Source organism: Tyto alba, unplaced genomic scaffold (genome assembly GCF_018691265.1).
Source record: "Tyto alba isolate M040663 unplaced genomic scaffold, T.alba_DEE_v4.0 Super-Scaffold_1000006, whole genome shotgun sequence".
Lineage (NCBI taxonomy): Eukaryota > Metazoa > Chordata > Aves > Strigiformes > Tytonidae > Tyto > Tyto alba.
This window is the reverse complement of record NW_024881272.1, coordinates 6,466,445-6,492,621: the sequence shown is the minus strand read 5'-3', so window position 1 is coordinate 6,492,621 and position 26,177 is coordinate 6,466,445. Positions and strand designations below refer to the sequence as shown.

The 26,177-nt window shown below is 42.0% G+C and overlaps 1 protein-coding gene across 5 annotated transcripts; it reads left to right on the top strand.

Moving 5' to 3' along the window:
- Nucleotides 1-29: 29 nt before the first annotated feature.
- KLHL20 (kelch like family member 20) lies at nt 30-26,077 on the top strand. 5 transcript variants are annotated; one of them, XM_042804829.1, is made up of 13 exons: nt 30-151; nt 2,287-2,347; nt 9,729-10,302; nt 14,609-14,767; nt 15,940-16,034; nt 17,215-17,330; nt 17,709-17,892; nt 19,091-19,234; nt 19,436-19,569; nt 20,205-20,413; nt 22,029-22,135; nt 24,144-24,224; nt 24,976-26,077. In XM_042804829.1, exons 2-13 carry the CDS (start codon nt 2,325-2,327, stop codon nt 24,983-24,985), a joined length of 1,836 nt encoding a protein of 611 aa, XP_042660763.1. In that variant the 5' UTR covers nt 30-151; nt 2,287-2,324; the 3' UTR covers nt 24,986-26,077. The 5 variants fall into 5 exon arrangements, with proteins under 5 accessions (XP_042660763.1, XP_042660756.1, XP_042660768.1 ...); XM_042804822.1 differs by having other exon boundaries at nt 24,309-26,077; XM_032998594.2 differs by lacking the exon at nt 30-151 and adding an exon at nt 857-979 and having other exon boundaries at nt 24,309-26,077.
- Nucleotides 26,078-26,177: the final 100 nt, after the last annotated feature.

Sequence of the window (26,177 nt, the reverse complement as noted above, 5' to 3'; positions counted from 1 at the left end):
GGCTGCACGGCGGCGGCGGTTGGCGGGGCCGCACCGCTTCCTGCCGCTGAGGAGGGGCGGGCGCGGTGGGCTCGGCACGGCACGGCTGCTGCGGGACCGCGGCTCTGCGGCGGACCCCGCGCCCGGTGTCAGCGAGGGAATCGGCGAGCGAGTGAGTGCGGCAGCGGGGCGGGCCGGGGCACGGCGGGCGGCTTCCCGGGGCGGCCGCTGCGGCGCGGGGGGCACCGGGCGGTGGTGCGGGTCGCGGCGTCCAGCGCGGCCTTGGGCCCTCCGCTCCCGGGGCCGGCTCCTCGGGCTCGGCTCGGTCTGCTCCTGCGGGCCGGGCGGGCCGCGGCCCTGCCCGCTGCTCGCCGTGGCTGCCGGGCTTCGGGGGCCCGGAGCGGAGCGGTGGCCGTGGGCTGCCGGGCTGAGGGGCTTCAGGGGCCGGGAGCAGAGCGGTGGCCGTCCCGCGGGAGCAGCTTCACGCCTCGGAGAGCCGGCTTGTGCCTGCGGGTGCTGCTGAACCGGGGCCACGCTTTGCTGGGAAAACCGGCGTTTCGTCCAGTTGCTGCTCCGCGGAGAACGCTAAATCGAGGAGCCCGGACAGAAATGTGGGGGGTGTGTGTGTGTGTGTGTGTGTGTGTGTTTTGTTTGTTTTTGTTTGGTGGTGTTTTGTTGTTTTTTTTTTTTGTTTTTTTTTGTTTTTTTGTGTGGGTGTGTTTTTTCTTTCTCTCGCCCCACGACTTTTAACGTGGAACTTAAAGGGATTAAACCTGGTGCAATGAGGGGGCTAAGAATAGCATCGTCCACGTTTTCTAGCATGTGCCAAGTGCTCTGAGCGGCTCTTGGTTGCGCTGTGGCCCACGGGCAGTTGCCCAGGTGCAGCATTACCGTGGGGTACCTGGTGTTCCCCCGCCGTTGCACGCCCTGAGGCCGGCTCTTCCAGGGAACCCCTCGGTGCTGGGGAGAGGATGGGCAGTCACAGCTCGGATTTAAATTGGTATGCGATGCCCTAACCAGGAGGAATTGACTTTCTTTATTTGCAGGAAAGTACGAACCTGATTAATTTGCAACTGTGGAAGACGGCAAGTCTGAGCTTATTTTTCATTAACTGGCAAACTGCTCCGATTGTGTTTCTGTGATAATGTGCCTAGAGAATGCATATAAAATAAGGTGCTTCTTCATGTAGCCAAATAAATGCGTTTTTGTAATTTAATTCCAATTGTGCCAAAAATATTTTGTTGTTGTTGGATGCCAGGCTCCAATCTGACAATCACAGTCTTCCAAAAATGATTTTATTCTTGTTAAATTTAAGTATTTCTGTTTTAAATTTTACTTTTGTTTATTTTAAGTGTCATTCAGTCTCATTCTGTCATTGCTTTTCCTATAGTTTCACTGGTTTCCCACTTCTCGGTCCATTTCTGGATGGAAAGAAGTCTGTGAATATAAATATGGAAGCAGAGCACCCTTCTGTTCTTCTAATACATAACGAAAAGTTAGGCTTATTGCTTTAAATAATGACTGAATTAAATTTATTCCTAATTGAATAGTCATTAAAAATGAAATCAGAATGAGTGATGCCCTTGTAAAAAATGGTTAATCTACATTAGAATTAGAAGTTAGTGGTTGAATATGGAAGGCCTATGCAGTTTGCAACTGTTATTCCTCAGAAAAGGAATATTTGGAGTGGAAGTGTAGTGAGCATCAGGCAGCATCATTAATCTTTGCAGATGTAGTACCATTATTAGCATTCCTCTTACCTCTGGGGCACATAGTTATCTTCAATTTCCAGACACAAGTTTTATCTCATATCAAATTCTGGCCCTGCAGTGTAGCTGTTGAACAGCACTGTGCTGTTTATTAGGTGCCAGCTTGCCTTAAATCTGGTAAATGTATGAGGGAGAGATACCTCCTGGCTCTGGGCAAGGAGCGAGAGTGAGCACACTTATTTGAGATATTTTTATCTTTGGTAGAACAATTTTAAGGATTCAGGGAGGCAGACAGTTTACTAACTTTATGATGTGTGTGTTCCATTTGCCTACAGAATCATTATGCAGCTGTGGTGAAATTACTTTCAATGATGATTATATTTTCTTCTGCTTTATTCTCTGCAATCCAGGCATCGTTAATCTAGGCTGTGAATTTTATAGCTGGATAAGAGCTTGAAGGCATATTAGTACACAGATGTGGTCAGTTCTGCTATCTTAAAGCCAGACTGAAGATAGGAAAGAAGGTTCTCTTGATTCAGAGTATCACCCTTTTTTTCCTTTTTTTTCTTTTTTTTTTTTTTTTTCTCTTTTGGATCAGGTCTTGAAGCATAGGGTGAAGGCTTCTCTTCACGGTGCATGGACGGAAAGCCAATGCGCAGGTAAGATGTGGAAAACAATTGTCCTTCTCTTGTCCAAATATGACAAAACATGTGAGTTGGGTTCCTAAGTGCCTAGAGGGTAAAGTGTTGTTTGTTTTTTTTTTCTTAAAGGCTTGGCTAGGAGAACTAGAATATATAGCATTCATCTTTAGTCCTTACTTAAATGTTTTAGTTTTCAGTATGTACAAGACCAGATGTCTTTAAATGAATACGCTGTTAGGAAGACCAGTTATAATTCTCCATTCCTCCCTCCTTACTCCCCCCATTTACTATCATATTTAAAATCCAATGTTTAATTATTTAGGTATTCAAATTGTGTGAAATAAACTGCTGGGAATAAATTTAAACTTGATTTTGAAGGGGTATTATTTTTCTCTTAACTAAAGAAATTTAGTCCCCTTGATGGGGTGAGGTTTTGGGTGAAAAGGAGATTTCCTTTTCTAATAATGGATGTCAGCTGCCTCAGTTCTAATGAGCTGAAGATGCAGCTGAAGTTTAGTTCAGGGGAGTTCTTGCTGTGGTTATGGCAGACACATTATATAGAGAAAAAGTTGTCACAGTAAATCAGCATGATGACAGGTTGGCAAACAGGATTGTCTGCTAGTTCTACTTGCTTTTCACTATCTGATGGCAAAATTTAACAGCAGATATATTTCTGTATGTGATACAGATTGTGTGGAAGCAAAGTTTCCTGAAGTTCTACACCTGTGAATGAAGTGAAGAGAACTCATGCAAATTGCTTAGTCTGCACTCTTTAGGATGTTGAAAGTAGGGAGCCTTTATTATGGATAATTCTGTAAACTGTCACGTAAAAAAAGGCAAAGAATTTTAACTGTAGATTAATACTTAGAGCACTTTTAGTTGCAGCGTTTGCAGAAACCATTAGCCTGGGTTCTGTGTTGTGGGAGGAGGTAAGGAATAAATAAATATCCATTTAAACCCTTGAAGAGTGACACTATGTTGTTTAATTAAATGAACTCCTCAAGTGTGACAAAAAAAGTGTGCCACTGCTTCAGTTAAGCTAACGAGTGAACCTTGGGACGTGATGTGGACATCACTAGGGCTATGTATTGTTCAATATTTTTGCCAAGATAAGAAATGTGGTTAAGACAATGAGGAGCTGTATGTGACTTGTGCAGTGAGCTCCTTTCTTTCCAAGACAGATTAAGTAGCAAACAAGCTCTCTTCCATCTTAGTCTTCTACGATGGAGACTGTTTAAATCTTAACCAATATAAAACCACAGCTTTCAGGTTCTTATATTGTACTCTGTTTATCAAAATGCTTTTGCAAAATGACATAATATTAGTGACTAGCTTGGCTTGTATTATTGTTTTCTCTGTATTTTATTTTTGTGTTCCTAATGGAAAAATGGAGGTTCTAAATTTATTTTTGTCTGCTGTTTTCTGCCTGTCATGTTGAGGCAGGGAATTAAAGTGCTGAAGTTCATACATCTTTTGTGGGTTTGTGGCCTTGGACTTGGCTATCATGGAAATTCTGTCTGCCACTTAAACTGGGTAGTTTTGGTGGTGGGCAGCAGCATAGGGCTGAAGAAGTAGAGGTTTTCTATTGTGTTGCTGATCCTTGCACTTCAGGCTTTTTTTTTTTTTTTTCCTCTTAATTTTGTTTGGATAATGGATGCAGATCAGACCTTTCAGTACCTTCTGTTTTCCCTCCCTCTCTGGCAAGCCAGGGCAGAGCATGGATAACACATTTGGCATATTTATATAGCTTTACTTTTGAACTAACCTTTCAGCTCATCTCTGTTCCTGGATGTATTGTATTGTTGCCGTCTAGCCTGACAAGTACAGCTCTGCTGTGTGCTGTGAACTTCAGTTCTTGAATATGCTTGCATATTTTAAGGGTCTCTTGTGTGGATTGTTAGAATTTCTGTTTGTGAATCTACTGCGTGTCTCGGCAGAAAATGATAAAAGGTTCCTGATTGGATTTCAAGCTCACAGGTCTTCCTATGAAGTCCAGCTGAGCAGATGGCGGAGCACTTCCTTTTATCCTTTTACTCAGGGCTCTGCAGCCATTTAACACCACGTGCAAGAGTTCTGTTAGATACTGCAAGAAGAGGGGAGTGAGACTTGGTCAGTACTGTATTAGGAAACATGGTGAGTTGGTATCAAATGTGTACAGCGTTCAAAGGATGGGAAGTACAATTTGAACAGAAAAGGAGTTGCAGCTATTCCTATCGAGGTTGTAGTAGAGAAAATGCATTGATGATCAAACAGGATTTACCCCATATTAGAAATGAAGTGATAGTTGAGGCAGGCTATTCCTTCTCACTGTCACGGAGCAGCAAGAGAACATTGTTTTGCTGAAGGTAAAAGCAAGGCAAAGGGAACCTCTACAGTGAAGGGCATAGTTCCATACTACCTGAGCAAGGAGAGCAGAGCTGATGACCAGGGTCAGTCAAGAGTCCAGTATTCATCCAGGCAAGTCTGTAGTGATGAGGAAGGGCTGAGGTCAAGCCAGGAAGCCAGCTCAGCAGGTCAGTATCAGTGGGGTACACGCTTGGGTGCAGATGTGCCTTTAACACAGCTCAGGCCAGGCACTAGGGCTTGAGCAGCTCCCAAACAAAGGCCACCCAGCTCTTTCTCACCCAGCTCTTCCCTGGCAGCCTGACTCCAGGTTCCAGCAGTGCTGAACCAGAGCTGGCTCGAGCACAGGCAGCCAGAGCCCGCTGAGGGAGAGAGGCTGCAGATCCAGATGGTGTGCTTGGGGCCATCTCATGCACTCGGGAAGTTAACCGGCTGCTTTGACATAGATAGCTCTTGCCCAAGACAAACTGCAAAAGGCTTGGGAAGGGTTTGGAAGAATCCAGAGTATGGACATCCTTGTTTTTGGTGAAACTGAGTTTTCTGGGCTTGGTCAGTGAAAATCAAACTAAACAATGTAAATAGGGACATATGTACCAGATCCTTGCTGTTCTCATTTTGAGTAATGTAAAATAATATTGAAGTCAGGTTTATCTGCTTGTTTGCATAACTCAACCTAAACCTTGCTGGCTAAGTAAGAAAAGGAATCAGTGGTATTTTTACTAATAATCAGACTTTTCACTAACTAATTCCAAGGGCACTGATTGCCACAGTAAAGCATTTCCATTTACTTAGTTGGCAGTGTTGTGGTGGTCACTGCTGTTGCTGAAGGTATCACCTGTGGCTGGGCCAAATCAAAGATCTTTGTTCTAGCAGTTCTGTAATGAGTATTGGTAAATATTTTCTTGGTATATGTGTTAAACTCAAAGCAAGGCATTGACAGAAATAACTATTGGTTTGCTGTATTATTTTCATTTACTAATAAAATCAGTTGCTACTGAAATCCACCAGAGAGGAATGTATTATTTTTGGATTTCAGTTGATGTTTTGAACCCAAGACTTGTAATGTTTCATAGGCCTTAAGTCAGCCTATTGTTTTATGCTGAACTGTGTTAAAGCTTGCTTATGTCATGCTAAAACATACATTTTCTTGAACAAAAAAAAATGCAAGCCACTCTGACAGTATTGGAGATAATTTTTCTTATGTATGAGTTATTAGCTGGTTTTTTGAACTTTGGAAGAAGCTGCTGTAAAGTCTGAGGATGCCTGTGTTAATGAGTAAAGTTTTGGGAACTGGCATAGCTGAATAAAATGGAGTCAGAGCAGCCTATTTATTTAGCTGACTTAGTGTTGCAGACTGCCTGTGTTCCCATTTGTACTTTTCAGCAGTGTGCTACAAAAACTGATCCTTTGTCAGCCCTTTCTTAATCCCATTGTATTTGCTGATTTCCCCAGCCCTGCATTTTGATGGAAGCTAATCCCAGAATATCTGCATAGCTGAGTGTGAATCTTTTATCCTTGCATACACGTTTCCTCTCCAATCCTCAACCCTTCTTAATCACCCTGAGTATTCAGGAGCAGCTTTTAGCTTTGGGGGGGAGGCAGCTAGCCTGCCATGTGAGAATCAAGTGCTGCCTTCTGTCTTTCACACCTCTAAGCTACTGACTCATCATTTCATTCTCTATGCATATATATGCATAATGCACACATAGTGCAGTTAAATTATTATCCTCGTGGAGACACACACCATCAGACGGTGTCCTTTTAATTCACACTTCTGTGCCTGTGTATAGCAGCAACCCACAGTGCTTAACATCAAGCATCTGGTTTGATCCAGTATCGAAATTCCCAAGCCCATTGATTACTAGCTTCTGCATTACCCAGAGATAAGTTATGGGTAAATGAGGAGTGCTAATTTGATTATTACTCTTTTTTCCATCCATTCAATTTTCTTCAATCATTAACCAGCACTTTTTCCTCCTGGAGGGAGGAGGCTGGATACACTGCAGGCACTCAGATAAACACTGATGGGAACAATGCAGGAATGCCTCCAGTTCTTAATAACCATAGTCCTTTTCAGTTAGTTAAAGACATGTTCAGTAGTCTTATTTGGGCAGAAAAACCCTGTTCTGTCCTGGCTAGGAAGGACTAGGACTACTGCCTAATTCTGGCCAACTAATCACATGGCATAAGATGGTCCACCCCATCGCTCTGTGTCAGCAAAGAGTTTTAGGTGGTGGGATTGACAAGGTACACTGTATTCCTTGTGGCTGCATAGCCTTAATCTGATATTTTTGTACTTGGAACCTGTGCAAGTCTAAAAAGCTCTTTGAGATCTGCTTTAGGGCTGTTTTTACTGGGGGTTGTGTTTGAGGAAGGCCTACAGGTGTAACAGAGGGGTTCTGCTTTCCAAAAGGAGATTCTGTCCTGGACATAGGCCATCTCTTGTGATCGCCCATGTGAAATGTGTTTTTATTTGAAGAATGCTTGTTCTGTGCTTAGATGCTTTGACTGACAAGACAAACTGGTCAAGACAAACTGTTCAAAATTATTCCAGTCACATGTATCTTAACAGGGCTTTTATTTTTTCTTTTTCTCTCCCAGGGATTGGTTAGACATAGCTTGAAACTCTTAATACACAATAAAATACATTTGGCTTACTTAGCAAGAGCTAGACTTTACAGGGGGATTTTTTTTGTCACCACCTTTCTCCATCTCTTGGTAGAGGAATTAAATGATTTACCCTCTGGTCTTAGATGCTAAAGACTATGAAAGTAAACCAATTAGGTAAATTAATCTTTAGCCAAGGCTTCTTGGGGTTTTTGCAGGGGTGCCATTAAACTTCGTTTGTGTATGCTGCTGCGAGGAAACCTTAGCTGCATTGTTTGTGAGGAATTTGGCAGAGCTTTGAAAATGGTTGTCACACCCCACAAGGTGAATTTGGGTTGTGAGGGACAAGAGTGGGTGGAGGAGAACAAGAGGCAGTATAACAGCAGAAGGGTTTGTCAGAGGTATCAGAAAAGGAGAACGGTGATGGTTATAAAAAAAAGATAGAGTAGGGATAAAAAAACCCAAGGCATTTAAGGTGCAGAGGCTGAACAGGAGCAAGCAGCAAAATCCAGAGGGGAGACCCAGCTGGATCTGTGTAACTAAGATATGAGGAAGAGGTAAAGCTCTGAAACATCTGAATATGATGATCAAGGAGAGGGTGTGGGGAGAATGGGAAAACAGGCTAAGATGCAAGTGAATAATTTGAACTGCTGCAAAGAGACTGGTTTTCCTGTGGTTAAAAAGTGCATTTGACATAATAATGAGGGGAAAAGATGAGAGTTTTTTTTTTTTTTTTAATTCTTCAAGCATGCTGCAGAATACATTCAGCAATGGCAAAGCAAAGTTGGATTTCTTTTTAACTCTTAATACGAATAAAATGAGGTAGTGACAGCTCACAAATGCCAGCGTACCAGAGAAGCTGGTAATGGATAGCATGTATTGGGTCTTTCAGTATATCTCTAACAGCCAGTGTACTTGCTGGTTAATTCATAGCCATCAGTTTTCTGGTATTTTGCTCAGTGTGCTCTAATTGCTCTAAGTGATGGTTTTCCTTTGAAGTGGGAAGAGGCAATAGTTTCATATATTTTCTTTATTTTCATAGTAATTGATATGTCACTGATGCTGATGAATCTTTTTGGATAAATGTGCGTACGATATGTGGCAGAAATTCACATACGCTTGGAACATGCAAAATGGAGTCTCAGTTATGTATGTACTGATCTGCTTATTTAGTCTGGTTGCTGAAAATAGTTGGGTTTAATTCTTGTTTAGCACTGATTTCAGTTGTAACATGATGGTGAAGACTGGGGTGTGGGCAGATGTCTCTGCAAAGTGAGGCATGAGATGTGTCATCTTGGTTCATCCCTGCAGAACTGCAGAAGAGCTCAGGGCAATCCTACATTCCCATTCTCAAGAGTTAGTAGTCTGCATGGTGTGAAGTGTGATTTGTCAGCACTGTCATGCTGCTGTGTAGAGGGGTATTGCACTTAAGCTGTGGCAGAGCTGACATCTGCTCAGGGATGCGAGAGATAAAGGAAAGGTACCTGAAGTTTGTAAAGAAGGAGAGCAGATAGCTAGAATGTTGCACACTGAGCTGGGAGGGGTAGTATGTTTTTCTTACTCTGTGCCAGAATCTTGGTTTATATATTCTCAAGTGTTTCCTCATCTCTAAATTGACAATCTTGACTTTATTTTCTTCCTTTTTTTGGTAGGCTGATAGTTGTGGATGTTTTGATTGTTTAGACTTTTTCCTGATTGGTCTGATAATCCTGATTGCCTTCTGCAGTTCTTAGTCTGCCATTCTTGGGAAAGGCTAACCTCCTTTTGAAACATGTCAAGGAAGGTGTCCTGAGTCAGAAGCCTCCATAATTCAAAAATAACTGAAGAGGTGATGCTTAAACGGATATTATTCTGTGAACCTGAAAGATACTCGTGGTAGGCTGCAGGCCATTCTAAGTTACTGAAGTCTGTGTGACAGTTTAGTGTGTTCAGATATCGCAGTGATGAGTGATCCTACCAAAAAGGTAGGTAGAAGAACAGAGAAGTTTGGTTAAATCATGCAGCTGCCATTCTTTGCAGTGGAAATTAATCTCCAGCTTTGTCAAAGAAAACTCAAGTGACAGTGGGCAAGTCAGCTAATCTTCCCTGCCTTGAGTCACTCTCTGTGAAATGGGGCTAATACTTCCCTACCACAGAAGGCTATTATGAGGTTCAGTTAATAAATATGTATGTGTTGTTGGATAGTACAGTGGTGTGTCATAGAAAGCATATAAAAAGAGGTATAAATATAAGCCTGTTGCAAGTTGGCATTTGTTTACTTCTGGGTACGCTTTGGTTTGAGATGGATTCCTCTTTTGTGTGATCATGTGCTTGTTCCCACGTTCCAGCATGGAGCTGTGGGCACGGCTGGCTTTGCACTCATAATTGGTGTGAGCTGTGGAGCTTTGCCTGACAGTTGGTGATAGATTAAGTTGATGATGGTCCTATCTTATGTCTTCCTCCGCTGCAGGTGTACCAGTACTCGACCAGGAGAGACCGGAATGGACGTGACCAGCCGTTGCACACTTGGAGATCCTAACAAACTGCCAGAAGGGGTGCCGCAGCCTGCTCGCATGCCCTACATCTCTGACAAGCACCCTCGACAAACTTTGGAAGTCATCAATCTTCTCCGGAAGCATCGGGAGTTGTGTGATGTGGTGCTGGTAGTCGGTGCGAAGAAGATCTACGCCCACAGGGTGATTCTGTCAGCCTGCAGCCCTTACTTCCGTGCCATGTTCACTGGGGAGCTGGCAGAGTCTCGGCAGACAGAAGTAGTGATCAGAGACATCGATGAAAGGGCCATGGAACTGCTGATTGACTTTGCGTACACCTCTCAGATCACTGTGGAAGAGGGAAATGTCCAGACCTTGTTGCCAGCTGCTTGCCTTCTCCAGCTGGCTGAGATCCAGGAGGCCTGCTGCGAGTTCCTTAAGAGACAGTTGGACCCTTCCAATTGCCTGGGCATCCGAGCTTTTGCTGATACTCACTCGTGCCGTGAGCTGCTGAGGATTGCTGACAAGTTCACACAACACAACTTCCAGGAGGTAAGAAGCTAGCGTGCTGGAGTCAGGGAGTAAAATACGTGAATGTGTCCTGTGAGAGCTTTGAGCGACTCTCAATTTGTGCTTCTCCAAATCCTGCCTTTACATCTGCTGTGTGCCCTAATAGGGATGGGTGCCAGTCGTTAGGTGGGGGAGAAAGAGGTGAGAGGTACTTGTAGGACTCTGTTGTACTGGTGGTTTGTATGTGATCCATAGCATTTCTTCTCATAATGTGTGGCGAGTGCTATGTGGAAGGCAAGGTCGCAGGTGTAGTTGGAGTTTGGCACTGAATTTGATGTGGCTGTGCAATGGTGTGGTGTTCCGTTCCTCTTTCAGAAATTTTCTGGATTAAACATGATTGGAGGTGAGACAGATGTTGAAGGAAGGACAATACATCAGTAGAATCAAAAAAATTGATGTTTAGGGTTTGGAAAAATGGGTGTATGGGGAAGCATACAGCTGCCTCTGGAGTCTTCAACTGCCTTGCTGTAGCAGAACTAGGGTTTTGCATCTATTACTCAGCAGAAGTTGTTTGAAAGGAATTCAAATGTGTAATTTTTTAGACGGCCTTTATAAACCCAAGTATCTTCCTTTGTTAATTCTTCCTAGATGATTTTTTTGGGGAAAAAAAAAAAAGTGCCAGCAACTGGTTCAGGGAAGGATTGGCATAATAATTAAGGATTCTGTGAGCAATGGTCTGTGAAGAGTGGGTCTTTACTTGACTATTATACCCAGATACAGAAAGGAGCCCAACAATTTTAAGTGGTGTCTTTCCTGAGCCCTGGTTGGAAGGGCAAGAATTGGCGTATGATTTGGAAGCAGCTACTGTCTTGGCATGAAGGTCTGTTCCCCTGCTAGAGAGATTCGTCTCTTGCCTCTTCCAGAAACTGTACTCTTCCATCTCTTGGAACAGGTAGCCCACTGCGGAGAGGTCTCGTCTTTCCACCTGCTTCACAGGTAGATCATTTCCAAAGGGTGCAACTCCAGTATTGACTCCTGATGCTAATTTAGTCTCCCCAGAGAAGTGGCAGTATGTAAGTGCAGTGATTGATTGCAGCCTGCTGACTTTTTTTTCCCCTGCAGGAAACAGATTGGAATTGTATTCATTTCAGTCAGGTAGTACTTATGAAAAATATGAGCAGAAGGAAACACAATAGAACTCGACTGTTGCACACTTTGAAGACAATACTTGGTATCTAACTTGTAGACACATGACATCAGTTTACTGTAAAAGTTACAATTAAATACAACTTTCTTAACCATAAAGTCTAGACAATAGAATTTGTTGTTTAAGATGAGAGCTTTTTTTTTGGTAGAACTTGGTGATTTCCCAAAAGCCCTACATTTTAGCTGGCCTTTTCATGCGCTCTGTGCTTGCTCTGCATTTCTTTTCTTCTGTATATTTTTTTGGGAGTAGGATGGTAACCAGATGGTTGTTTATTTTCAGTGCTTGGTTGTTTTAATGGTTAGATTTGTGCTGCTCTTGTTATTACATGAGTAGGGCATGCTTACAAGCCTCTAAACTTTTTAACAGCATAAGAATTCTGGTTTTAAATGTTTTAGCATTAATATATGCAGCTGGCTGTTAAGAGCTGCTTGCTATGGGGTTCTTTTCTTGTGCAGTCCCTTGAAGACAGCTTTCTGTCTTATCCCTGTTAAAGCACACAGAGGCAAAAGTTTTGGACTCAAGAAAACACTCTCCTCATCAAAGATGACGCAAACTATAACTGACAACTGAATTCTGGCCTCTGGAAAACAATTGCTTAGGTGAGAACACTATTTCTTTGGCCTGGGCAGGTTTTGGTGTCCCTTTCAGTGCCCGGGGAGTTTTGCAGCTCTTCATCCTTAATAATGACTTCTTTTCCTTTCACTGTTTCTCTGCAGACAATCTTAGCGGTGTTGCTTGTTGGGGTTATATGCTGTTATGACATTATTTTCCACCTGGAGAGTGGATTGGTAGTCCCTGATGGAAGCCAGTGACTTGGCTACTTAATCATTCTCCATGGTGGAGGCTTAGAACTAATAAAAAATGGGCCTTCCTCTGCAGAGGCTGTATGATCATCATTCCTTCAAGCTGGCAAAAAGGAATGTGAGATGGGAATTTCTTGAATGACAATGTAAAATATTAAGCACTAGGCATCAGGCCAACCCATGCAGTTATGTTGAATGCAGTTTGAATTGCTTCATGTCCTCTGCTGTGCTAACCTCTAGTTCTATTAATTTTTATGTGTATTACTGCATTACATCATTAACTTCTTGGTAAAATGTTTTTCCAAGTTTTCCATTCCCCTCAATTTAATTTCTTGCCTAAAACCCTTAGTGAATCTTGTGCATGTAATGTGAAATAGTTCTGTTAACTCCGCTGTACAACAACAGCCTTTGTATTTTTTTTTGTTTTGTCTCTGACATCTGTGTGAAGGGAAAAAGCATACTTAGATGAACAACTTGTACTTTGCATCAACAAACAAAAATTGCACTCCATATTGTTTACTCTGATGTTTATTCTATCTGTTTGTAAAAGCAGTAATGCACATGAATACTGTAGAGGAAATGAAGCCCATCCAATTCTTGTTTGGTAAGCAGGTCAGTCAAATAGACTATTAATATTAGGTAATTATTAGTGTCCTGATAGTTAAGCCAAAGTAAACCAAAGCATTTTAAATAATTATTTGTTTTACTATGTAAACTAACAAGTTGCAGAGTAGTAATGACTTGGTTTGTAGAAGTGCTTCCAGTACTTTGAGTTTCGTGAGGCCATCTATGCAACTGGGTTTTCTGGGGATGGAAGGGAGAGTCCAAATGACTGTCCTTAGCATAAATATCTAGAGCCTCTGTTTTCAGAGTCGAGACTGCATTTACAAACTGTCGGGGTAAAGTTTAAACATAAGCTAGCCTATGTAGAAGGGAGGGAGACTACAGAAAAATGCTGATAAAGATCTTTAATGACCATCTCAGTTCTTATTCTAAGGCTGAAGAAGTGTGTGGGCTAACCTTTTGTGGTTCTTGCTGTCCCTGGAAGCCCACAGGATCCAAGAACAAAAGTCTGGTAACTGATCTCATTGTCTGTTGTGTTCTTTTTTAACAATTTGTCAGTAAGTTGGCAATTTTTGCATATTTGTTCAGTGCTCTTAAGTAATTTCTTCAGGTAATTAAAAGGACTGCACATCTGACTGCTGTTGAGATGATCATGTCAAATAATGTATTTTTCTTTCATTTGTGCTGCAAATCATAAAGTCGGTCATGGAATTCTAATGTGGTCACAAACAATAAGGTCAAGCCAATAGTCAGTTATTTCCTGTCACTGAACCTCTTGGAGATTACAGGCTACAAACTGGGAATGCTTGTAGGGAAGCCAAGCTGGCAGTTATTAGTCAAACCATTTCTGCAGTTTTCTTTGATTCTTGCATTTTTCCCATCTACCTGGTATCTGTGCAGAAGACATGGTTGTGTGTGAGCTCTGTGACCTCTCAAGGCGGTCGCAGCCTGACTCACGTGTGCTCTGCGGTGTGAGCAGTCCTCCAGTGGCAGCTAAAGCCTCCTGAGAAACTTGGTCGCTATCTTGGGTGCTGAAGGAATTAACATGTTTGCAGATTGTCAGTGGCTTGAATTTCACAGGAGATCAGTCCTTAGGGCCTCGGGAGGCTCTGATTCCCTCTTAAGTGCATCTGGACTTGTGCATACTTTATGTATCTATTTAGACCAAACGAAAGAGGCAGGATCAAAAGAGTCCATCTTCCTCTCCTGACATATTTTCTGTTCTGCCACAAATCCGTGTTCAGGAAGACTTTCCGTGTTCTCTACAATGCCTCTGGTAACTTGTTTCTGAGACTTATTTCTGTGCTCTGTTTTGGATTTCTTGTGAATTGGAACCTCTCTATTCCAATACCACTTTTCCAGCGCGTTTATTACCTATGCGTTTTTATTTCTGCTTTATATATTAGATGTGGCAAACAAGGAGACTGATTTTTAAAGAAGGGCTTTGTTTTTTCTAAATTTTGAAACCTGCTCAGTGTGTCCTGTGGCTTAACCCTTTTTAAAGTATCCTATAAAAAAAACCCCTTTGTGTAAAATTCCCTTTCACTTACATCCCACTCTAAAAGTCTTTGCTGTGTTGCTCAGGATTGCGTTCCATTCTGTGCAGCAAACCCTTCACGAGTGCTGATGTCAAAACTGATGGGTATTTGGCACTTAACTAGATCAGTCCATTATACTCGAATTCAAGTGGACTGTATCCCCTTAGAATTGCACTGTGAATGGCTTTGGCCATGGTCTTTACTTTTTTTTTTTTTTTTTTTTCCCATTTAACCAGGTAATGGAGAGTGAGGAGTTCATGCTGCTTCCTGCCAATCAGCTCATAGACATTATATCTAGTGATGAGTTAAATGTTCGCAGTGAAGAGCAGGTGTTCAATGCAGTGATGGCCTGGGTGAAATACAGCATTCAGGAAAGAAGACCCCAGCTGCCACAGGTAATCTTGAGCACAGTAACATTTGAGACCGCTTTATCTGGGGGAAGAGTAATGAGGGCTGATACGGTGGTGCCACAGCGGTGTCAGGGTTCTAAATGGATGCAAAGCCACAGTAATTCTCTCTGACTTCCACCTGTGTTAGGCGGCTTGCACTTGCCCTTCATCTAGGCTTGAAGGTGCACTGTCTAGAGCTTTCAGTAGGGGCTTTGTTGAATTATTTCGAGGACTTGCCAAACTAGATCACTCCTGTAGTCTGTCCAGACAAACCTGCCTGGATTGCTTTGAGTGTTGTATAAAAAACATAGTGGATAAGAAAAAGCTTGTCTTCATTTGCAGTGTATCTTTAAGCTCTGCTTTTTGATTTATGCCTCAGCTCTCATGATCTTATACTGGAGCTTGTTCAGAATGGTTTTGTTCAAATACAATACTTCATCTAAGCCAAGCCATTTCACAGAGAAGTACCCATTCTGACAAAGCTGTCAGCTGGAAAGCCTCTGAAGTCTCAGGCTTTCTGATCAAAAGAGATGAGAGTCAGTCTGCCTGCCTTGGTGTTTCTGCTTTGGAAATAGATGTTAAATACAACTTTATTTAGAGGAAAGCTTTTGAAAATTGTTTTAAATAAACAAACCAAACCAGAAAAACCTGCTGTTCTCAGGGTAGCTCTTAATATTCTTCTAACTGCTTGCCTTTTTAGGCCCCTCTGTCTCTACCTGCTTGCACCTCTAAATTCTAAACTGTTGTGAAGGGCTTGTTATTTGGTATTGTTCATTGACTGTGCAATACCACTCATATTTAAGAGAGATAAGTGGTTGATAAAACTTATAACTAAACTAGTGTTTTAGGCAAATGTATTAACATCTGTAATTTGTTGAGAGTTTTCAATTGTGACCTTATTTTTAGTTGTTAATAGATCCTGTGGATTGTCCCCATTCAAAGACTGATTTTCTGCTGGGTATCTAAACTGGTATGTTGAAAAGGCGAAAGTGTTGTAAGATGAGCTGCATTTAACTAAAATGGCAGGGTTTTGATATGTAAATGACCCTGTGTGTGTTTCCCAGAGGAATTATTAACTCTCTATCAAAATTTGTTAGCCACTATTGCTTTCTATTTGGCTTCTTGCATCTTTGTGGGTACACGTGGTTTATCATTATATGTTCTGTTTTGTGTTTTAGGTCCTGCAGCATGTCCGCCTACCGCTGCTGAGTCCCAAGTTTCTTGTGGGTACAGTGGGTTCTGATCCACTTATTAAGAGCGATGAGGAGTGCCGGTAAATCTCCGCACTGATTTACAGAATTGGGTTTCGTTGTATTTGCATCTGTTCTCTAAAACTGTGCTGATTTCTGTGATAAATGGGTGATATCTCACAATTTCCTCTTTTGGAACTGGGAGGAGAAGAGATGCAAGAAAGTGTTTTCTATTTGCATAATAGTTGATAGTGTGACCTAGAAGTGGTTTTGTTCTTTTAAGTTCTCAGTGAAGTAGCGAACTTTGTGCTTGTTGCATTTGACTGTTGAAAAAATTCCCCTCAGTGTGTTGTTTTCCACTTCACCTTTTTTTGCTTCTCTAACCATGGCCTTTCATTACAGCTTACCACTTGCATGGCATTGATGATCTCATTAGGAGTTAAAGTAGTTTTCCTATGTAAACAATCTGCACTTTAAAACTGAATTGGACTCTGGGATTAGAGTCTGCTGTTTCCCACAATGCTAGTGCAGGGAAACTGTAATTTCTTCCTCTTACACTACAAGTCTCACCTTTCTGGTTCTACGGAGTTCTATAAAGCACGCAATTTTTGTTGTTGTGCTTAATGTAAAAAAGTTCAGGGGATAGGCTAAACTGTTCTCTTCCTGAATAATCATTCATACTGGCGGAATTCCACATCTGTAGAGGGAAGGAGGACTTCTTTTTCTTTTTTGTTTTATTCAAGGGTTTGGAATATTAGGATTAGTCCAGGTGGCAAGTCATGAATGGATGGACAGTGTGAGCTGGCCAGAGCTAATGGAGAAAATATTCATCAGAAGGGTACTATCTCCATCTATTGGTCGTGTGTGTATAATGTATTTGTGTGCTTTTCAACTCCTGTTTTGTTCCTAGACAAAACAACTGATTGTTAAGTTTTAGCTTGAGGCAGACTGGGTTTTTCTTCTCTGCACAGAAAAGTCAGAGTTTTTTTCCAGTCTTTATAGCAAGCAATATCTATTATTAACTCTGGCCAAATACTGATATTGGCCTACTGCTATCACTGTGTAAATGACTTGTAAACAACTGATGAATGTAGGTGACAGTGTGTGTTTTAACTAGAGCTATTCATGCACTTGTATGATTTGTGAATACCTGAAGTGCATGGCTAGTGCTGGCTGCTCTTGCCATCAGTTTTGATTTAGTACCTTCTCCTGAGACTGGAATCAGGTGAACTTTGGGAATTAATATTTTCCTGTCTTCCGCAGGGATCTAGTGGATGAAGCTAAAAACTATCTACTTTTGCCCCAAGAGAGGCCACTGATGCAAGGACCAAGAACTAGACCGCGCAAACCCATCCGCTGTGGAGAAGTGCTCTTTGCAGGTGTGTGTAGCTCCTTCCACCTTAGGTCAGGAGACTCAAGTCGTTTTTTTCTGGTGGTCGTGTTCCCATAAAGCCGCTCTTCACAACGTATTTCTGAAGTGTTGTCTGCATTAATAGTTGGAGGTTTGAGTTAGCTTACACTTTAATACTTACGTGATTTCTCTGGTGCTGTGAACACCACAGTACTTCCAAATTTATGCTAATCCTCTTGAAAATCACGTTCGGTCTTCTAATTATAATCCTCAGAATGAGTAATTCAGAGATGGGCTACTGGGTTAAGGCTGACAAAGTCCAGAGGGATTATTTGTACCAGGCACACGTATAGTACATGAGCTCAGTGCGTTTTTATGATGCAATTTTTCTGTTTGGTTCCTACAGTGGGGGGCTGGTGTAGCGGGGATGCGATTTCCAGTGTCGAGCGCTATGACCCTCAAACCAATGAGTGGCGGATGGTGGCTTCCATGAGCAAAAGGCGCTGTGGCGTTGGAGTCAGTGTTCTGGATGACCTCCTCTATGCTGTGGGAGGCCACGACGGTTCCTCTTATCTTAACAGTGTAGAAAGGTAGGTCTCCATAAGGCCGATGTGCAAAACGTTAACTCTGAATGTGTTTAAACCTGGGTGCGGCCTCTTAAAAATGAGTTCATTTTGCCAGTTGTGTTCTTGTTCTGCTGAAAATCTGAAATTTATATTGTGTGTTATCTGCATTTCCTCCTCCTTTACATACCCCTTCAGTATTGTGCTGGCTTACTGCTGAACTCGGACTTCATGCATAACAGCTTGTGTCATGTTATCCCCAGCTTAACAAGACAAGGCATCGCCTTTGGTATAAGGAAGGCATAAATAAGAGATGGGTCTGGGTATAATTGATGGGAGGAGTGATGGTCCTGATTAACCTTCTTTGCAATTGCTGGTTTGTTTTTAGCGTTGTTGAGGAAGGTGAGGTTACAGTAAGCATTTCTTAGCTGTTGAGGGAAAGATCCTGGCATTTTATTGCAGAGTGGTAACTAGAAAATTAAGGAACCTTGGCACTTACACAGAAGGAGGAAAATAGGTCAGTTTTAGACCTGTGAAAGACTTAAGTCAAACAAGCTTTACCAGGCTTCCTGTTTCTGGGAGCTGCATATGTCAATCCCCATGCCTAAAAGCCACATGACTCAAGCACTCCTAGTACTCTAAATCTTGGCCCCATAACAAATGCAATGAGCTATACAAATACCTTATTCCTCCTCGAGCTTCTCCATCTTCCCACATATCTCCTTGCATTCTCCCAGCTTTCCAAATCATGACCCTAGCTTTACATCTCCCATGTCCTGCACTTTTCTGCTCTACACCGTATTTCCTTGTCTCTAGATTCCCAAGTCCATCTGGTTCCTTCATCTTTTCATCTTGAAGTGCAGGTCCCAGTGCTGGCTGAGTTCTTGTGTGAAGTGCAGAGAACACACAGCAGAGTAACTCTGGCTGCTGCTCTTTGCATAGATGCAAGTTACCACATCAGCCAGTCCCTGGTAACCTGCTCTCTTATGAACCTGAACCTTTGATTTTCAGTTTGAATCATCTCAAGCTGCAGTTTGAACGTCCCTGGAGTAATATGTATTGGATGCATAATATCACTTCAGGGGTTTTATCCAGCTTACAAAATTGCTGTGTTACAGTTTAAGCTCAAGATAGGCAAGTTTCACTGCCTTGGTAGTTCCCAAGCATGGAAGAGGCTGAAGCACACCCAGACAAGCAATTTGTGCTCTTTGGTATGTTTTTCTAGGTATGATCCAAAGACCAATCAGTGGAGCAGTGATGTGGCCCCCACCAGCACCTGCAGGACCAGTGTTGGAGTAGCAGTTCTTGGAGGCTACCTCTATGCAGTGGGTGGCCAGGATGGTGTCTCTTGTCTCAACATTGTAGAAAGGTACTGGGTGGTTTTGTTTTCTTAAAAAGTGGGGCACAGGGAGAAGAGGGTCTCTTAGAAAGGTGCAGGTGAGCTGGAGAGGAGGTAAGTACTGTACGAATCTTACAGGGATTTTTGTTCTGAGAGAATAAGGTCAGTCTTCCTGCTCCTTTGTGAAGATGTCAACACTTCACTAAGCTTTGGTGTTTATTCTTTTGCCAGGTATGATCCCAAAGAAAACAAATGGACTCGAGTGGCTTCCATGAGCACCAGGCGCCTGGGAGTTGCAGTGGCTGTGCTCGGGGGCTTCCTCTATGCTGTGGGAGGCTCTGATGGAACTTCTCCTCTCAATACTGGTATGCCTTTTGCTGTCCCTTAATTGCAGTCAGCACTTGTCATGGTCCTGTTTGTCCTTAGCGTCCCCAGATGGCTATTGAAAATCTTAGTGATGAGTTTGCGGTGTTTTTTCTTCTTTAAATGTGATTTTTGCCATACAATAATTTCACTCTCCAGGCTTGTGAGCCCCTATTACCTGGTTGTGTATTTTTTTTTTCCTTTTGCAGTGCTGCATTTGGCAGTGTGTCCTGAATACAATACTTTGATCATTTGCATAACAGTTGCAAGGACAAATTTTTTGCCTGCAGTAGCCCTTTGCTGCTGTAGGAAAGAAGGTGCCAAAGGTAGTACTGCAAGATGGTAATGCAGGTCAGTTTGTAGCATTGCCAGTTCCTTCTTGAGTGAAGATGCTGACATATTCAGCATGACATATTCAGATTGACTGCATGGGGCTGAAGGCAGAAGAGATAATAGCAAGCATTCTACAGAAGAAAAACATTGCATTGAGAGATAAAAAACTGGTTCAGCATATTGCTGGTCTGTGGGAATTGTAGTGTCTTTACAGATTGAGCAATACTTTGGATGCAGATTCAAAAGTGCTAACCCCCACTGCCTGCCAACCCTGTTGTCCAAAGTTGTGTCATTTCCTCTGCAGTGGAACGCTACAATCCCCAGGAGAACCGGTGGCATACAATTGCACCCATGGGGACAAGGAGGAAGCACCTGGGCTGTGCAGTATACCAAGACATGATATATGCTGTGGGCGGCAGAGATGATACGACAGAGCTCAGTAGTGCGGAGAGATACAACCCTCGAACCAACCAGTGGTCTCCTGTTGTGGCCATGACGTCCCGCCGGAGTGGAGTGAGTTTGGCTTGGTTTGCTTGTCTCTATTATACGTAATCACGTGGTGAGAGCATAGGGTAGAGGCTCATCTTGTGAGGTTTTTCCTCTTGCTTCCTCTATGCCTTCGCCTCTCTCCTGTGAGGGAACGGGTTTGCAAAAAGACAAAGCTCTTTTGCAAGACTAGAGAATGAAGTGATAGTCGTGTCATGCCATAGGCAGCTGTTTAACATGCCTGAGGATGGGGAAATTGAGTAATTTGAGGGTCCTTTTAAATAGTTTTGGTCCTTTGTATGGAGTTTACTTAGTCCTGAAACAGAGGACTACTTTAGGTTTTTACTTGGTGATGTAGCCATACTTAGTATGAGATACTATTAGAGAACATTGTCAAAATTAGTACACAAGTCTCATTGGACGAATTAGGAGGTGAACATACCTACTTGCCCAGAAGAAAGAGCTGGGAAATGGGGCAAGCGTTAGTGTTTAGGTACAAACTTCCAGCAAAGTCTTTTCATTGCCTTGAGACGTGTGTGGGAAGAGGGTTTCTGGGCTTTCACTTAGTATGTTGCTTCTCTTCACCAAATCCTGTGAGTATGGAGAGTGACAGCATGTTCTCATCAACTGCTAATCTTCCTGCTTTCTGTAGACATGTGAACAAAAGATTAACATAGTGTTTTAAGTAGTCATCGTGTTTGGGCAGATGGAAATGTTATGAATATTTATCACTGGATACTGGATTATGTAGTAAAGAGTGGATTAATTCTGTCTGTATGTTAGTATTTCAGTGTCTGGTGAGACAAGTATGAATCATAATTTGAGTAACTACTGGTTTTGGAGGCAGTGAATATATATTTATTTCAATCTTCAAAGCATATAGTATGCCGTCCAACACTGTCCATTTTAGTTACCGATTAGGCATGGACTTTTCATGAGCTGCTTCTGTATTTGCTTTCTGAGAAACTGCTACACAGATGCATCTGTATCTGCAGCCCTCCTGAGTTTTCCAACTTCCTCAAAGCCAAAACAAGGACCATTTTACACTGTTATTGTTTTCTCGTTTCTGTTATGCCACGAGATGTTTTCACTGGAAGTGATCTTTCTAAACCATAGAAATGTTCGAGATTTCAGTTATTTTGTGCTTCAGCAGAAAGGCAAGATAGAAAGGCTGAAGGCCAAGGTGCTTACAGATGGTCCAACCCTCAGCTTGAGAGGAGCAGGCCAGAGCTTACATATGGTTCTAGTTTAAGCGAGTGTTCTAGGCTGTAGGCTGGTAGATATTCTGGTGCACGTATGTCACACTTGGGGAAGAATTTCAGTCCAGGACATAATAAGTTTTGGCTGATAAAGGCTTGGGTTCTCATGTGTGTATCACTCAAGCAGTTCTAGTTCTTATAGCTGATAATAAGGGGAACCTTCTGCTTTATCTCAAAACAGAGAATCTCTTAAAGAAAATGAGACATGAAAAGTTAAATATTTATTTTTTTAGGCTATTTTATTTGCTCTTTCCCCAAAAAGCCCTGCAGACTGCCTTTCACCACACACAGCTATTAAATCCTTTTATTAATATTTTCTTTTTAACCCGTCTTTTCAGGACATCCCATCTAAGTAGCTACTACCTGTGGTGGTTGTTTTGCAGGTTGGCCTTGCAGTGGTGAATGGACAGCTGATGGCAGTGGGTGGTTTTGATGGCACAACGTACTTGAAGACCATTGAGGTGTTTGATCCAGATGCTAACACATGGAGGTAACTGTTAAGTCTGTGAAACAATCAAATAGCAATCTCCAGGTGGAACTGCTGCCACCCAGCTGGAGCTGTCCCAGCCAAATTAGAAATGTGATGTATACCATAACAAAGAACTTGGATGTGGTAGCCATCTTAATGTTCACATTGTGGCTTGCTGGCTTGCATGAAAGTGTAAGAAAGAAAATAACATTTTGAAAAATATCCCTATGACTATGGCAATTGAGAAATGTTTTCTTGCAGATTTCTGCTTGAATTCTAGCCATTGACTCCATTTTAAGTAAAAAGGGAGCGAGTTTTCCATAGTTTTTCCCCATCCAAGTATCCCAACAGCTTTAACCAACACTTAATGAAGTCTCATTGCATCTTTTGCAGGTAGAAAAGCGGTTATAGGTAGGTTGTTGAGACCCAGAGAAAATAATTTATTTAGCAGGCAAGCAAAAGGTCATACCAAAACCTAGTTTGGTTTTTCAGTGTTGCTTTTTGAGCATAACAAAAATGGACCACATTGAGAGATATACCCCTTCTGTTTATTTTAGGCTGACTCTCTTCTACTTCTGAACAAAACTAAGCTTGCTCTTAGCAGAAGGAGCTCTCAGTCATGATGTAGAATTCGGCCTACTCATTTTTTGCTTTCAAGCTGAGGCTCTGGTTTCCAGATCCTTTTGGAGGAGCTCTAACAGAACACTTTGAGCATACAGTGTTCTTCCTCTTTATATCTGCAAGACGACAATTAGAAGAATTTCATCTAATCTACAAGATGAGAGAAATAATATGAAATAGATGATCAAAACCATGTATTGAGCAGAAAGGCCTATTTTTCCTATTTCTTTTCTAGTCATAACTACATTTGAAAGCAATTGCCTGCGTATTTATTCCCAAATATAATTAGCATTAAACATTAAGGTCCTATCTGTATTCTTGCTGCTTTAGTAATCTGACAGGAGTAGGAATAGAAATAAATTAATGTCCTTATTCCTTCCAGCCTAGCAATACTAGTAGATTAACCCTTCCCCTATGAGAGAAACTGTCATAAGCAGCGGTGAAGGAACGTCCCCTTGTTTGAGTTATGGACGATGCCTTTTGAACTGCTTAAAAAAGTTGAATAGAAAGCAATACCTATTTTATATTTCTTAGCTGAATGGTATCACCCGCTTCCAGTGACAGTAACAGCAATAAGTTGTCTAGAGTTAGGAGTGACTGCCTGGGCTAGCCTTCACAGAGGTTTAAGAGGTTGTTCAAGGCATTAGCTTGTGGGTTTTTTCTCCCACTGCATTCAGTATAGCTGATCAACATCTGCGATCTTCTCTTTTGTTTACTGAACTTGCTCTATGAAGGACTTTATTTGTGTAGCCTGATAGACAAATGCTTCCAAGGCAATTTGGGTTTAACAAATTGTATTGGTAGGAGTTGTTTGAAGAACTTGCTTCTCCTGTTTCTGCCAGCAGACTTAAGTGGCACAGAGGGGAATATGCAGCTGAAGTGAGTAGGATGCTAGAGTCTATAGGGATCAGATTTCCATGTGAAATGCAGGCACCGCTTCAGTAACACATTTTGGAGAAACAGATGGTGCTTGGGATGTGATGATCTTGGTTGGATCAGCTGAATTTAGGGTATTAGAAATATAAAATAAATTAGCTGAATTATAAGTAGCAAACTTATCCTTGCTCTTTTGTTACCCAAAATGTAGCCCAAGATCAGCTACAGCCTGCAACGTTCCTTATCCTGCACATTACCAGACAGGGAGAAAACAAGGGATTACTCGAGTAACAGAAAACTGTGGTGTCAAAAGAAGCAGCCGTGTCTGTTTTGAGAGAGACATGAGTAAATACAGCTGTTTACCTTGGAAGTGTGCAAGATAGCTGCTACCCAACTTCTCACTTGTCATGGTCCGCTTTAACCTGAGGTTAACAACGGTGTAATTGTGCTCACAGGGGCTGGTTCGGTCTTTCCCATGGTGGCTCCATGAAGGAGCTGAACCCCTGTGACCACTGAAACCTTGTCTTTGCAGGTTGTATGGTGGGATGAACTACCGGCGGCTGGGAGGAGGAGTAGGTGTTATCAAAATGACACACTGTGAATCCCATATATGGTAAGCATCAAGAGGGAGGGAGACCCCTTGGTTCTCATTCCTAGAAAAACTGAAGAGACTTGTTGACACTGGACCTCTTTGCAGCTCTAGTATGCACGGTCTAGATCCAATGTAACTCTTTGCCGGTGACTCTTTCTATGGAATTATAAAAAAGACTTCTGTGAGAGTGTGCCCAATGGGAGACCACGGTGTCAGACTCCAGGGAACCGCTGGACAAAAGTAGAAGTGTTGCTTATGTCCGTATTTTTTCTAAATAGTCTACATTTTTGAATAAACCAAACTGTAAAAGTTACTGTAGCGCAAACAATGCTGATGTAGAGACTACATGCTATGCTGGGAGTCTGGCAAGGAGGAGGGTTTCCTGCTTTCCCTCCTGCTGTGTGAGCAGTGGATGTGGCAGCTGTGTGGTGAGCGAAAGAGGGAAGTGATACAGAAAACATTGCTTTTGCCTTATTTACAGAGAGCTTCAAAAAAGTACTTGACCTGCAAGGTGCCACCTTTGCACAGAAGCTTTTCTGTGCGCAGAGTATATTTATTTTTTCATTTAATTTGTACCTTGTATTTTCTTTGTATCGCTCACAGCGATAATTCCAGCTTTTTATATACATATGTATGTGTGCATATATATATATGTATTTTAAATATATATGTATATGTGCGTGTGTGATTTTTGAGTTTTGAGAAGCTGGTGGTTCAGGCAGGGCTGTGTCCTGCCAGCTATTGTGGTTCCAACCCTTGTGGTATGTTTTAGGGTCTCTTAAGAGTACAGGAGAGCTATGAGGATGGGTGCCCTGAGTATCTTTTCACTCTTGCTGGAGGCAAGAAGTAGAACTGGAACTCTCATCTATCGACTGAATCAGTGAAGTGTCCAAAAAGGGTGAGAGTGAAAAGGATTTCAAATGATGCCTTTTTACTGTACAGTGTATGGTACAAAAGTTAAGCTTTTGTCTCTCCCCTCCCCTGTATATGAACCTAGAAACAACTAGTTGTTGCTTACTTTAAAACCTTTTTTTCACATTGCCTGCTAGATATCGGTTCTTGTCTGAAGCTGGAATGCAGGTATCATCTGGTAATTCTGACTAGCCTAGATCAACACTCACTTCTCAGGTTCCTGCTAGAACAGCAGACCCACAGTCAGCTCCTGCTGAAAAAAAAGCTTAGACCAGCATCATCTTAGCTGTTCTCCTGCCTCTTGTCTGTGTCCTTAGAATTCCTGTTGTAAAACACTGACCATGATGAGATGGTACCCTCCCTTTTAGTGGTTTTTATGCACTTTGCCTGTGTTGGTTTAGAGCAGGGAAAGGTACGAGGCTCATAAGGAGTTTGGAGGGGAGGGACTGTTTGCTGGCACTGTGAGTAACTAATTTTTCAGTGACTGTGGGGGCGTCCAAGGGTAGGGGGAGAGGAAGGAGGGACTCTAGACATAAAGGTTCCAATATGTTTGTACTGTAATTTTTATTGAGTATGAAAGAATGACCTTTTGCACCTGATAACTTTGGACCTTATTAAATTTGATTTTAAAAGAGGAAGAGGACTGTAAAATCTTGAGATGAAAAAGGCAGTGCTGACATCTTAAGTTCTTTAACTTCATAGTTTGATTCATGTAACTCAGATTTTAATGTGCTTGAATATAGCGGAAGTTACACTACAGTAATAAATGGGTCATTAAAACTTTTTTAAAAGCCCCTTTTCCCCTAAAGGTCGGTATTCTTGTGTTTACATATGAAGATCATTTGCACCTTTACAAGGAAAACAAGTATTCTGTAAACAAATGTTTACATGTATCATTTATGCTTTTTTCTAGCATGAGTAACTTGTATAAATAGTGCTATCTTAATAAATTTCTTCTATGCTGTTCTTTGTTTGTTCCTTTGGGTGAAAGCAGTGTCTTATGCTTTTGTATAGATTATGTGGACAGATGTTGGTTTATTTTTCAGATACCAGTCCATGTAA

Bases quoted from the DNA above. Each gene is read 5' to 3' on its own strand.
- KLHL20 (XM_032998592.2), top strand. From the start codon at position 9,697: ATGGTCCTATCTTATGTCTTCCTCCGCTGCAGGTGTACCAGTACTCGA. The intron at 16,035-17,214 runs GTAAATCTCCGC...TGTCTTCCGCAG, and splicing joins AAGAGCGATGAGGAGTGCCG to GGATCTAGTGGATGAAGCTA. The intron at 22,136-24,143 runs GTAACTGTTAAG...TTGTCTTTGCAG, and splicing joins CCAGATGCTAACACATGGAG to GTTGTATGGTGGGATGAACT.